Genomic DNA, 15,575 nt, shown 5'->3' on the forward strand with positions numbered 1-15,575 from the left:
AGACAGCACAGTGTTAACTCTCCTACTTCTTGTCTGTTGTTTGGTAATGTCCCTATAGCTAAGTTGACTGTATAATTTATCTTCCAAATTGGATTGCTTCTGAGACTGAAAGAAGTCACTGTTAATAAATTTCACCAGACGATAGGTAAAAACGGGCAAATGGGTGTATACGTATACCAAGGCTCTTTACATTTAATGATTTCTTTAGAAGCTCACATGTGAAGAAACTATAGCCACAGATTTTTTTTTTTGGCTTACCTGTATGTACATATTAAATTCATTTTCCCTGGAGTGCCTGGGTGGCACAGACTACAGTTAAGCCTAAGACTTCTACTCAGGTCATGATCTCACAGTTCGTGAGCTTGAGCCCCACATCAATCCTCTCCCTACCAGCTTCAGATCCTCTGTGTCCCTGTCTCTTCCCCTCCCTGATCACTACCCCCACCACCTCAAAAATAAATAAACATTTAAAAACTAAAAAATAAAACAAATTTTACCCAATGTTTCATCCTTACTTCTCTTTTATCTCTTGACTATGTTTATAGTTTTACCTAAAAATCTCTGTGTTATTGGCTCCAAATATTTGTCTCCAGATATGCCCTCTCTTACATCATTTAGATTCAGCTCATTTACCTACCTGTTTGCTAGGCATCTGTAGCAACTAACTGCTTATGATAGCTTCTGACTTTATATTTTATAAAACAAAATTTCACATATTTTTTCTTTTTTTCACTTCTGCATCTTTGATTGTCACTCTCCTCCCATCCCCTGGGAATGCCTTGTTTCCTATTCTCTTGCCCACACCTTTGCAAATTAATTGAATTTTCCCATATACGCAAAAGGTGGGCCTTATAGTATTACAAGTGTAAAACAAATACTCTTGTTAAAACTAACCCAGCTGTTACCTTCTCCAGAGCAGTTTTGCTGACAACTGCCTACCCTAACCCAGATAGGGTGAAGTGTCTTTCTTCTATGTTTTCAACACTTCCTGTGTATACATACTTTTATCTTAACATTTGCCACAATATTTTGAAGAAATCTGCTTTACTTATTTGCCTCCACTACTATACTATAAGGTTTCTTGAGCCATCACTGTCTTCATTTTTTGAAGATTCTAGCTCATAGTAGGTAGTACCAACATATTTATTCATCTTAGTCAAGTTGAGCTTTTCACCTACAAAACTATAATTAAAGAAGCTGAACTTACTTAGTGAGGTGATTTTTAGATCACACCCAAGGATGAGGCTGGTTGTTAGGAGAACCAACCACATGGTTAGAGGTTTGGAAATTTTAGTCCCAACCCTCAACCTCTGGAAAGAGGAGAGGGGAGGGAGATCAAATTCAATCCTCAATGGCCAATGATTGAATCAACCATGCCTATGTAATGAAGCCTTCATAAAAACTCCAAAGGACTGGGTTCTGAGAGCTTCCATGTTGGTGAACACGTGGAGATTTGTACAGTGATGTGCTTGGAGAAGGAGCATGGAAGCTTTGTGCCCTTTCCCCATACCTTCTCCTATGTATCTCTTCTGTTTGGCTGCTGGTGAGCTGTTACATCCTTTTACCATAAACCAATAATATAGTAAGTAAAATGTTTCTCTGAATTCTTTGAGCCACTCTAGCAAATTGAACCCAGAGGAGGTTCGTGGAACCTCCAATCTATAGCCAGTTGGTCAGAAGCACGGGTGATAACCTGGACTTATTGGCATCTGAAGATGATAGGGATTCTTTTAGGACTGAACCTTTAACCTGTGGGATGTGATCCTGTCTCCAGGTAGATGTTGTCGTATTTGAGTTGAATTTCAGGACACCCAGTTGGTGTTGGAACATATTTTGATGGTATGGGGGGAAAAATCCCAATCCCCCATATGAATTGAAATTAATAACCAGAACTTTAATTTATTACTTTGTATTTTCTATCCCTGGTCTTTTATTCTTGGCCAGCTTTCTCATGCCAGGATTTATATATAAAATGAAATAACACAAGAGAGTACTTTTTCTAGGTAGTTGCTCAGACCATACCCTATTTACTTTACAACTGAAATTCTGGATTTTGTCCCTTTGTATCTAGTGCCTTGCTTTGGACCCAAACTTTTTTTCTTTTAATTAAAACAATTTTCTTTGAAATATTTATGAATTTTTGAGAGAGACAGAGAGAGAGAGAGAGAGAGAGAGAGAGAGAGAGAGAGAGACAGAGCATGAGTGGGGGAGGGGCAGAGAGAGAGGGAGACACAGAATTCTAAGCAGGCTCCAGGCTCTGAACTGTCAGCATAGAGCGCAACTTGGGGCTCGAACTCACAAACCGTAAGATCATGACCTGAGCCAAAGTCAGAGTCTCAACTGACTGAGCCACCCAGGCTCCCCTGGATGACTTTGTATTCTGGTGAATTACCTTTTTTATTTGCTAGACTTGATTTTCTACTTCATTTTCGCCTCTGCTTCCTTTTCTGATGTTGACGTTCTTATGGCCTCTAATGAAAATCATGCCTATTTGCTTCTTCCCTACTGCCTGCCTAGACCACAGGTCCTACCTTCTTTATGATCACCTCAACTTCCGTAAAACCTCCACCATCAGATTTGCATTTGACATATAAAGACTTTAAGAGAATTTTCTATTAGAAAAACTAAAATCTTTGTAGACTATGGTTAGTAGAGATGTAATTTTAGTAGAGGGAATTAGTCAAATATGGAAAACATCTTTTTTCTAAGACTAATAAGCATAACTTTTTTCTAACCTGTATTTGCCACCTGATACTGAATTCATAAATAGGTTTGTCAGAAAATAAATATGTGAACAATAATGTGATTCAAGCTATTATATTAGTTAGGTTGGCTATAATAACAAATAGATCCAGAAATATATATTGACTCAAACATAATTGCCATTTATTTCTAGTTTATACGAGTCCAAGTTTGACTAATCCTGGCCAGTGAGTAGTTTTTCAAGCAGTGATCCTGGGAGCCAGGGACTTTCCACCTTGTGGATTCACCATCTTCTAGGGCCTTATTCTTATCTCTGTACAGTGAGTCAGAAAAAGAAAGAAAATATAGAAAAGATATATTTGTTTCTTAATAGCCTTGAGCTGGAAATGACACATATCACTTCTGCCCACATTTCACTGTAGAGGACTTAGTCTCATCACCACACATAATACCAAAGGAGGCTGAGGGAGTCATGTGTCAAATATAAGAAAAAGCAATGTTAATGGCCGCTATTAGTCCCACCAGAATTAAGACAAATATGGTAAAATGGATTACAAATTCCTTTGCAATATGAGATAATAAATATATCTAAAAATAATATGCATGGTGAAGTACTAAATGTAAGATAAGATACTGCTATTGAGTTATTGCAAGTTAAGTAATGTTAAGTTAATGCAAGTTAAGTAATGAGAGATAATGTAGGAAATATAGGAATCAGTGCATTTTTATGTTAAATGGTTTCAATAGTGATTTCCCTCTCCAAAATCACTATTAAAACACAAGTTTAAAAAGAACATCATTAAGGAAAAATGTTTCTTAATAAAGCCAATGACAGGTTCTTGTCAACTTTATTAATGTAGCTTTCAAAATAATAGGGACAGAAAATAAATTGTGCTTAGCACTTACATATTGTATTATATTTGTCTTCCCTGTGGTGTAGGTCAGAAGGAATCTGAAGATGAAACTGAAGGTGAAGAATTGGATGCCAGCTTTAGGATATCAGTGTTCAAACTACCCATACATACTTCAGGTTCACTCAAGTATGCTGCATTATTGAAAGAAAAGGAGCAAGATTATTTTCCTACATATGTCCAGCCATTTTCTACCACTCATCAAAAACCAGAAATTACAAAAAAGGACATGCTGTTGAAGGGTAATGTAAGAAAAGAGTTTTTTACAACACACAGAACTGGTATAAAACTCCGAACACTTTGTGATATTGATAAATGTTATTCCGAACAAAAGAAGCAGGAAAGCCATAAAAAAAAAATAACCTGTAACTCTGGCACAAGTTGCCCAGGAAAGAGTTAGCTTAGCTGTTCAAGAAAACTTAAATAAGAAAAAAAATGCTGCACAAAAACTAATTGCAAAAGATAATGAGACAATTCGGAATGGTTTACAACAACTTTGGCAGGACAGATTCAATTACCTTGAAAAAGTTAAAGAGAGGAGAGCTCGGTTTCTGAGAGAAAAAAAACAAAAGGCTGAAGACCGTTTATTAATTCAAAACATAAGTAATGAGCGCACTCTTTTATGCAAAGGAATGATTAAAATGGACAGATTGAGGAAGAATCAGGCTGTCTTACAAGAGAAAAGTCTGATTGTTCAGCAAAGACTAGAAATGGAAAAATATCAAAAGAATTTACTTAAACAAATGAAGGAAATTAGGTAAGTACAGTCTTGATAATATAGAAACTTTTTAAGTCCATTACATGTGAATATTGCATACTAAGTGCTGAGATCTAATAAACAGTACTTTGTTTACAACATGCTATATTCTCTTTGAAAAAATAGAAACTACAACAAAGATGAGACAATAAAACGACTGTATCCTGTATCTCATCCCACCTCCACCCTTATCCGGTAAAACCTGCTTCTCAAACAATGGTTTTTCTTATCATAAATGGCATCATCATTAGCCTCTTGACAGTGCTAGAAATCTCAGTGTCTTTTACAACTCAGTCTGTCTCATCACCAATATCCAGTATGTTTCCTTAATCATTTTTCTGCTAAAGGGAGTCTCAAACTGATCTTTTTAGATCCCGCTTTTCCCATTCTAATGCACACTGTCATAATCACTCTAAGAATTCACCTTTTATCCTTCCAGGTGAAAGTTCCATCTCCATTCTCCAGACTTCCTTTCCTCAACCCATAGCGGTTCTCCAGCCTACAAGCCTCAACTGTCTTTAAAATTTAGTTCTGATCTTTTGTTTTTGTTTTGGCTCCCTCCCTCTCTAGCCTTTTTTTATTATTTTTTTCTTTTTCCCTTTTTTTCTTTTTTTTTCTTTTTCTTTTTAAAAACTGAGAACAAACTGAGAGTTGATGGGGGGTGGGAGGGAGGGGAGGGCGAGTGATGGGTATTGAGGAGGGCATCTGTTGGGATGAGCACTGGGTGTTGTATGGAAACCAATTTGACAATAAATTTCATATTTAAAAAAATTAGTTCTGATCATGTTACTTCCTACTTGTGTATATTGACACCTTGCAATTGTCCACAGTATAAAATCTAATCTAAGTGGCATTTCAGACATCATGCTTTGTTCCAGTTTATCCAGACTCATCTCACTAAATTTTTTGCCATAGCTTCCTCTCTCTTCCCCTAACAGCACTCTGGATTTGCTCCTGATAGATTAAATTATTCTCTACTCCCTACTCAGATTTGGAGTTTCTTATTCCAGTGACCTTACTAATACTATCCCCTTTTTCTTCAAATATGCACTCTGAAAGGGTACTACCAGCCCACAATGCTAGTGCTATCTACATATCATTATGCAACACAAGCCTCTATGTTATTATGCAAATTAGAATGCTTTGGAGTGCTCAGATTGGTGAGGATAAAATACTTGTTCTTGTTTCTCCAGGGAGACAACATCACTAGTGGCTGATGCTTGCTGAGTGTGGCTGTGTTTCGCCCCTATTTGTTCCCATCATGCAGTGTATGAACTGTACAACCACTGACAAAATTCATCCTTTTATTATTCATCCTTTAGTAACCAACTGAAATAGTATCTTCACTTTTAACCCTTCCCCAACTGCTCTTCCAGTCTGAATTAATCCTTTTCATTTGGCAGTTCTTTCATAACACTTTATTTAAATCTCAGTTATAGCAGTTATCCCAAGACAGCCTATATCAGGTTAGCTTGTAAAGTCCTTTATAAGATAATTTGGTCTATCTTTCCATATCAGTATCTACTACAATGCTTAGCTTCCAAAATTATTGCATAATTATTTATTGAAGAAAATAGGTAAAAAAAAATTTGAAACCCAGTTTTTAAATTAGTAATGGTTGTATGTAAGTCCATTTAAGTCATATACTAGAGCCTGTGGGGCATGGCAAATTTTACCATACCTACACCAGTAGCTTAAGTATTAAGTACACTTATTAATACTTAAGCCATTGCAATGAGAAATAATGCATATTTTTTTTCAAAATGCTTGTATAGTGAAGATATGTAGCCAGAATTATTAAATATATACGAAAAATATAATTAACCAAGTTTTGAGAATAGCTTCACTAGCTATTAAAATACATATCTAAGAACAAGTTCTTATTTCATGATAATAAATTTTTCGTACACATTTTTTTCTTTCTCTCTGTGATCATTGGCATTTCTACTGAGGAATACTTACGTTCAGTTAGAATTATTCACATGGTAATTCACTTTCAGCTATTGAAGATGTCAGGTGATGTGGGGACATAAAGATTATTTGGCCCCAAGAAACTGAAAATCTAGGTGGGAGATAAGTCATCAGGCAATAAGACTGCCAGAGTTAAATAATAATACAAACAATAATATAAAAACTACCAAAGGACAAAATTAAAATTTCCAGTTAAATGGTAGGTAATAAATAGATGAGAGTAATCTAAGATACCTTCAAAGAGAGGGCATGACTAAACATCAAAGTGTTAATTCATTTCAGTTCTTCCCTACACTCATACAAAAATTAATAACATATTCTTGATCCTCTAAGAACCCACAGTTCGATGGCAAATATAAGCGTATATTTGAATCATTACAAAACATAGAAGTAGGAAAATTACAACTGTGAATTTGAATTTGGAAAAGAAGAAAGCTGAGAGGAAATTATTATTGGCAGAATGGATGAGCAAAATTGGAGAGCTCAGAATAGGAAATGTGGGGGGAGAGGAAGGATGTAGTGAATACTGTTCTACTTACAGCAGAGGTTTATGAAGGAGAGTAGTTGAAAGTATAATTGCTTAAGACACATTAAATTGGATTAGAAATGGCCTGTAAAGCTCAGTGGATAGTCACATGTCAAAGACCATTAGGAATGCTACCAGGAAAAAAAATTGCATTTTAAACATGCATTTTACCACAGACCTTGCTTTTTAAGAAATGCCATAGAACACTAATTCTCAGAATACATTTTGGACAAAGAAGTCTCAAACAAATGCAAAATTTTTTAAAATTGTTTCATGATGATTTTGTGCAAAGGCTCTGAAAATTAGTATTGATTCAAAATATATTAAGCTATATTTAGTAAATTTAAGCTTTATTAATTTTCAAAGGATCTTTTTGTTGAGGTATAATTAGCATATATCATTCTATTAGTTTCAGGTGTACACCATGTTTTAATAGTTGTATATATTGCAAAATAATCACACTAAATCTAGTTAACATCTGTCACCACACATAATTACAATTGTTTTTCTTGTGATGAGAACTTTTAAGATTAATTTTTCAGCAACTTTTAAATATGCAATACAAGTATTATTAACTATAGTCACCATGCTGTACATTACATAACATAACTTAACTTATTTTATAACTAGAAGTTTGTACCTTTTGACCCCTTATGTTTTACCCACTCCCCATCCCCTACCTCTGGCAAGCACCAATGTGTTCTCTATATCTGTGAGCGCTGTTTGTTTGCTTGTTTAGATTCCACATATAGGTGAGATCATGTAATATTTGTCTTTCTGACTTATTTTACTTAGTATAGTGTCCTCAAGTCCATCCATGTTGTTGCAAATAGCAAGATTTCCTTCTTTTTATGGATGAATAATATTCCATTGTATATATACCACATCTTCTTTACAAAGGATATTTTTTTAGAATGTAAAACTGTTACTCAAATATAAAATAAACACATCAAAGATTTTATTTAACTCATTAAAGAACCAGTAAGATGTTATAACCAGTTCAAATGACAGTTCTAAGAGCGTGTATATGTAGAGGCAATCAGGAATGCCACAATAAATTTAGTCATTATCCACTGGCAATAATCAATTATAACTCCATTGGACAAAATTCACTTATACTTTATAGACAAGAATCATCTGTATTACTCATAGTTTTATTCAACTTATAAAGTTGTAAAATAGATCAAAGAGATTGAAAGGTACAGATAACTCTGAAGGGTGCACCAGACAGCATTCCCAGTAATTTTTGTTTTTTTACTCTTTCAAAGTCTTTCACACAATTTCATCTGATATTAGATTGAAGCTTATCAGTCACAGTTTTATCCTGGTGACATTTTAACTGTCCTAACAATGTAAATACATATGTTTAAGGCTTGTCTAGAAATACTTAGAGATCCATATAGCTGCTTATTTCATCTACATATAAAAAAATATTATTGAAGTATAGTTTACATACAAAGCCATATTAGTTTCAGGTATACAGCATAATGATTTGACAATTCTATAAATTACTCACTGCTCACCACCTTAAATGTAGTTACCTTTTGTCATCATATAACATTATTACAATAGTATTGACTGTATTCCTGATGCTGTATTTTTCATCTCTGTGTTGCCAGAGGGAAGGTCGGTTGGGGGAGGGGTGAAATAAGTGAAAGGGATTGAAAGGTACAACTTCCAGTTATAAAATAAATAAATCATTTACGGTTTTAACTGCCATAATTAAAAACTATGGGGTGTCTGGGTGGCTCAGCAAGTTAAACATCAGACTCTTGATTTCAGCTCAGGTCATGACCTCACAGTTCATGATTTGGAGCCCTGCTTTGAGCTCTGTGCTGGCAGACAGTCTGAGATTCTTTCCCTCTCCTTCTCTCTTTGACCCTCACCCGCTCGTGTTCTCTCTCTCTCTTTCTCCCCTCTCTTTTTCCCTCTCTCTAAATAAATAAATAAAATTTAAAAATAGTTTGTACTAGATAGGAGTATAACTAGCCTTTTCCTAGTTATAAGCAATTTTTGAACTATTACTGAGGTTCTTTACATACCTTTTTAGGTATGAAAAATATTTCATATTTTTCTCTTCCAAAATTTAAAAACATTTTCCTTAATGTATACTCTGTGTGTGTGTGTGTGTGTGTGTGTGTGTGTGTGTGTGATATTTTTGGAAATTTTTATAATTTAATAAAAAATATATTTTGGAAAGAGAATGAAAACTAGTATGTCAAAATACAAACCTAGTACAAATCAGTGTTACAGAAATTCAATCAGCTTAGTTTTATCAGAGTAAGTTGAATGTCTGGCCATCATTAATTTGTAGAGGATACAGAGTCAAATGAGCTTCCTAATGTATCTTAACTGAATTATCTTCTCTTGCAAGCTGCTGCAAAGATATTATCCTTATCCTTGAAAACATACAGGAATAAGGCAATGTTCTGGTTATGTAGGTAATATGTCCTAAAAGGCATTACTGAGTTTTATTATAAATGTTTCCAAGTGAAGATTTTGTATCAACATGCAGAAAAAAGCTGTGAGTCAAAAAGTAAAATCTTTCTAGAGACTTTCTAGAGCGGTTTTTTGGCTCTTTTTCTCTTGGTTGACTCTTCACTAGTGTATCAAACCACTTGACCTAAAAGCATTTTGATGAATCTCAATAACTGGTGAAGTCATTACTGAGAATGCAGTTTCTGATCCTGCTGTGGAATGAGGATGAATGAAAAAAGAAAGCGAAACCATACAGCTCTAGTTTAGAAAGTTGATAAAATGCCCTCAAGGGTATTTAAGAGTGAATAAAAAAGAGACATTGAAATGAAAAAATTTATTATATATCAGGTAAAAGCTGGTCATGAGCTTTCTAAAATATTCTTGTTCACACTCTGAAAAAGTGATGATACTGTTCAGGACAGAACAACAGGGTCCAGTAGAGTATCAATTAGCATGGAAGACCTGGCACATAAGGTACTATCTAATTGCATCATCTTTTCCTTGTCCTTCGTTTGGTCATCAGTTTACCTCCTAGACTCTCTTCATTCACTGTGTGTTTATATTCTGGTTTGTAAGGCTTTTCTCCATCCAACTTCAGCTATAATCACAGTGAACTTCCAAATTCATAAGAACAAACCTCCCAGTTGCCTGACAAACATTTTTGGATTTCAATAACCTGTAAACTCATTTCCATAGACATGTAAAGCCTCCTTGTCACTTGGAACTGCCCGACCTCTTAAATTTTAACTTCTCGTATACTTGTTTGTGGGTAATTCTGTCTTTTCAATTCTTTTCTTCTGTTACTTTCACTACACGCTTGTTCAAATATATTGTGACACTCAGCCCTCAAATAAACTTCCTTATAGACTTCTTTTCTTTTCATTTTTGGTGTATCATCCAGAGTTCATATCAGTTATTCTTTTCTCCATTTCATTCAGTTTCTCTGAAGTCCTTTCATTGCCTCCACAATGTTAACCACCCCAACTGCCACCTTGGAATAATCCAACTATCTTTACTTCTTGCATTCAGTTAAAATGGCTGAAAGAGATTACTAATTTGTAGATTTACACTAATATTAATTATATGGCCTCCAACTTGAGCTGCTTCTTCAGTTGCTTACTATTTTTCCTTTTACTCACAAAAGTACATACATGGCAACAAGAACTTTGCATATGTAATTAAGAGTACTAATTCATCAACCTTTAAATAGAGAAATTATCCTATATTATGCAGGTGGGTCCAGTGCATCACATGAGACTTCACATGCAGGGACAAAAAAGAAAGAGAGATTCAGAGTAGAAGGATTTGATACGATATTGCTGACTTGAAGCTGGAGGGGGTTATGTGGAAAAGTGAGAAGGAAATGAATTCTGACAACAACCAACAATTTTGGAAAGAGGACCTCACAATCTGGATCAGAACCACAGCCCTGGCTGACACCTTGATTTCAGCCTTGTGAGAACCGAAGCAGAAAACCTAGATGATGATCCATGCTGTGCCTGGACTTTTGATCCATGAAAACCATGAGATAATAAAATGGTGGTTGTTGTCAGCCAATACATTTATGGTAATGTGTTATACAGCAGTAGGAAAATCCAAACTCTTTGTTGTTCCTTCCCCAAGTTTGCTTTGGTTAGTCTAGGACCTTTGCATTGCCATATAATTCAAATTTTAATAAATTCAAAATACCTAAATTTAATACAATTAAAATAAATTTTAATCTAAATTTAATCTTCTATATACTTAAGACAAATTTAAATGTTAATTTCTACGCAAAAGACTCTTGACATATTAATTGGGATTGCATTGAATCTATAGATAAATTTGGGGAGAATTGACATCATGATAATATTGTTTCCCAGTCCTTGAAATGGTAGGACTTAACATTAATTTAGATCATTTTTACTTTTTTCAGCAATATTTTATTATTTTCAGGCATAAGCCTTGTACATCTTTTTAAAAAATATTTTTAGGTTTATTTATTTTTGAGAGAGAGAGAGTGCATGAGCAGGGGGAGGGGCAGAGAGAGAGGAAGACTCCGAAGCAGGCTCTGGGCTCTAAGCTGTCTGCACAGAGCCAGAGGTGGGGCCCTGAACTCAGTAACCGTTAGATCACGACCTGAGCCGAAGTCAGATGCTTAACCCACTGAGCCACCCAGGTGCCCCCCCATCTTGTATATCTTTTGTTAAACTTACATCTAAGTGTTTGTTTGTTTTTATTTTTTTGATGCTATTGTAAATAGAATTCTTTCTTAGTTTTGCTTTCCAATTGTTTGATCCTGGTATATATAAATATAATAGGTCATTATGTTTCTCTTACTCTTCAGTGCTTTTTAATAGTTTTTGTTTTGTTTTGTTTTGTTACATTTTGTCCATAGTTTATAATTGTTATCTGTTTAATACATTTATTATACTTAACTACTACTATTAATTACATTTGCAAGGTCTCTTTTGCCATGACTTCTACTCTGCTACTTGTCCAGACATAGCTACTCTCCAGAGATCCAAACTCAAAATAGTTATAGCTATTTTCATGGAGTATTAAATGCAGGCATTCCTCTAAGGATTTTAAATGTATTTGCTCATTTACTTCTTACTAAACCGTATGAGTTAGTCTGTCCCTTTTTAAAGATGAAGAAAATGATTCAGATAGAGTTAAAATAATTTGCCCCAAATCACACAATCAATAAGCTGCAGATCTGGATCCCAATCCCAAGCAGAATAGCTTTACTACCTTTCTCTTAAACCATAAGCCATTCCTTCTCGCTCTTGGTCATTACCACATCGATAGCCACGCTCCTTAAACATAACGTTACCAAAAGAGAATTCCAATCTTTCTCTTCATCTGGCTGTTCTTCCTGTGTTTCCTATGCTGACGAATACCACTAATATCTATCCAATAAAAGGAGTTATTAAGTATCAGTGCACCTGGATGGCTCAGTCAGTTAAGAATCTGACTTTGGCAGGTCATGATCTCACAGTCTATGAGTTCTAGCCCCGCATAGGGCCTTGTGCTGACAGCTTAGAGCCTGAATCTTGCTTCAGATTCTATGTCTCCCTATGTCTGCCCCTTCCTTGCTCGTGCTCTGTCTCTCTCCAAAAATAAATAAACATTGGGGTGCCTAGATGGCTCAGTCAGTTAAGCGTCCAACTTCATTTCAGCTCAGATCATGATCTCGCAGTTTGTGAGTTTGAGCCCCGCGTTAGTCTCCTGCTGACAGCTCAGAGCCTGGAGCTTGCTTCAGATTCTGTCTTCCTCTCTATCTGCCCTTCCCCTGCTCACACTCTGTCTCTCTCTCTCAAAAATAAACATTTTAAAAAATTAAAAATAAATAAATAAATAAATAAATAAACATTAAAAATTTTTACAAAAAGGAATTCTTAAATGTCACACACTGTTATAAGGATTTTATATGTATTAACTCATTTAGTCTTTTACTAACCCCCATGAATTGGATATCCCCTTTTTAAAAACGAAGAAATTGAGGCAAAAAGAACTTAAATAACTTGTGCAAAAATCATATAGTCAATAAGGCAGACTTTGTAGACTTTTGCCTTTCTTCTCGTCAAGTCCAGATTTCTGAGTATATCTGAATACAAATGAAGGGTTCCATGATCTGCTTGCTCTAAGTCTGTTTCTCCAGGCTTATCTGTTCCACTGTTCTCTTTCCCAGAACTTCATGACCCAGAAATTAGAGTGTTGTCACTTCTCAGAGCATGCCAAGCTATGCTCTCATCTTCGCCTTTATTTTCGCTGTTTGTGCTATCTAAACAAATATATGTGAACAAAATGTTCTTCCCTTTTACTTTCTGCCTGAAAAGTGGAATACCATCTGAATGATATCACTTAAACTGAATTACCTCTAAAGACCCTATCTCCAAATACAGAAACATTCTAAGGTACAAGAGTTTAGGACTTCAACATGAATTTGGGGGTTGGAAATGGGGACACAATTCAGTCCATAATGGAGTCCTAGAAGAAGCTTGGATTTAGTGAGCCTTCAGTAAAAGTTTTGCAAATCAGAGCATAGTCTGATTTCGATGCTTTTTTGGGAATCTATACCAGGGCTTATGGGAATTATGTTACAGCCAAGAGAAATCTTAGAAACATTAGCCTGATATGCATATTATTGAATAAATTATGGATATTATTGATATAATAAAATTTTATGAAATAAGTGGAGTTCTAATTTTTTCCCATTTGTATATGTCTATTTTAAAGGCATCTACTTTTATATTAACACCCTGAATAAATGTTATACTTTTAGTCATTTAAAAATATCTCATTCTATTACTTTTTTTCCTCTTAGGGCTCAAGAAACATATAAAAAATACTGTGAAGAAAAATTTGTTATTGATATGATTATCTTTCAAAAAGCATGTGAAAGATTTCAAGATGCTAAAACAAAAGTTGCGCTTGTGAGAAAGAATTTAGTCTTTAAAGTTCCCAATGGAACAACAAAATGAACCAATGCCATGCCACATCTGTGGTCACTTTGAATTATGGCTATTATATTTAGTTAAAGGACTTTGAAATAATACTATTAAAGAAGAAATACTGTATGTAACAAGATGTATTTGTATATAAATCTTCTAAAAATATACAGAATAAAGCATTTCTCTTCTTGATCATAATTTGATTTAAATCAAGTTAACTTGACACCCCCAAAGGTGCCTTATATATCCAGATGTCCAAGGAACAATTAAAACTTATTTCATTAATTTCAGGAAATAGTGCAAAGGCATTACTTATATTGTTTCATATCCCAAGGATAGAAATCCTAAAGCTATTTTCAGTTTCTCTGGCATAGTAATTTCTGCCCCAGCTGCTGACTTTTATTAAGACACTGTGTACTTTCATTAGTTTCATTACCTACTTTCACATATTTAATTATATCTTCTTTATTTTGTTAAAACAGTATCTGAATTTTTTTACTTCAAAATAAAAGTTTCACCATTATATAAGTGATTCACATTCTTATAATAATTTAAAAAATATAAAATATAAAGGGAAATTAAACATTCTTTTTGGTTTTCTTAGAGATTGTAAGATTTTTGTACATTTACTTGATGTATTTGCCTTTTGCATATATTTGAGAGAAGAAAGGAGAGACAGAGACAAAAGACACATAGTTATATAATTGTGTTTATAAAGTATACAGAACTAGTATATATATATATATATATATATATATTAATTTTAAGCCTAATGTATATTCAGGTATAAAATTAGAAAAAATAGAGATATAAGAAGATATAAAATCTTTTGTAAAATTTAAGTTAATTTTCAATAGTTTTTCATTTTTCTAGAAAAATAAATGCCTCAGATTTATTTTGGCATTCTCACTTAATACAATGTAGCTAATGCCATTTAAATATCTCTTTAATACTTGGGGCGCCTGGGTGGCTCAGTAGGTTGGGCATCCGACTTCACCTCAGGTCATGATCTCGTGGTCCGTGAGTTCGAGACCCGCGTCGGGCTCTGTGCTGACAGCTCAGAGCCTGGAGCCTGTTTCAGATTGTGTCTCCCTCTCTCTCTGACCTTTCCCCATTCATGCTCTGTCTCTCTCTGTCTCAAAAGTGAATAAACGTTAAAAAAAAATTTAAACATCTCTTTAATTATATATGCAAATTTTTAAGTGTTTATTTTTAAAATTCTCTTATTAGTCTATGGTAAATTTGCAAATATTAAGTATTTTACAACAGCAGTTATTCACTTGTGCTTCTATGCTCGACTGCCAAGAAATGCTTATACTATTTTCCTAATTTTGGTAAAATAATACCTGTCTATTTAATTCCATGGCACCAGCTCTCACTTTTCCTGTTAATTTGCAGATAACTAATGAGTAATTCATATTGATATTTCTAATTATTCTTCAAAAAGAACAAAGGTAGATACTGTGAGGTGGTAAAAAGCATGACAGATATAGGTTCCCATGACAAGTTAGATAATCTCTCTGCTACCCCAGTTTTCCATTCTGTACTTGGAAACAATACTTATCTTTGGGGGATTTAATGAAAAGAACAATCCACGTCATATAATATTATTATGAGACTTCAATGAGAAGAAAACACATAACGCAACACGATGCCTTACACATAGTATGCACTTAATAAAGGTAAATGTGTAGTAATGGAGACAGAAGTCTTTTCTGTGTAATTACAGGAGGATTTGTCACCTTTTTATGTAAGAGTTGAGAGACAAATGCCATTAAGAAATAGTAGAAATT

The 15,575-nt window shown here is 34.4% G+C and overlaps 1 protein-coding gene across 1 annotated transcript in view; it reads left to right on the forward strand.

The window, feature by feature from the left end:
* LRRIQ3 (leucine rich repeats and IQ motif containing 3) overlaps positions 1–13,894 on the forward strand; it is a 230,072-nt gene extending 216,178 nt beyond the window's left edge. The window contains 3 exon segments of the mRNA XM_047868719.1: positions 3,644–3,977; positions 3,979–4,371; positions 13,656–13,894. Of these exon segments, the coding sequence (XP_047724675.1) occupies positions 3,644–3,977; positions 3,979–4,371; positions 13,656–13,812 (884 nt within the window). The 3' untranslated portion in view covers positions 13,813–13,894.
* Positions 13,895–15,575: the final 1,681 nt, after the last annotated feature.

Source organism: Prionailurus viverrinus, chromosome C1 (assembly GCF_022837055.1).
Source record: "Prionailurus viverrinus isolate Anna chromosome C1, UM_Priviv_1.0, whole genome shotgun sequence".
Lineage (NCBI taxonomy): Eukaryota > Metazoa > Chordata > Mammalia > Carnivora > Felidae > Prionailurus > Prionailurus viverrinus.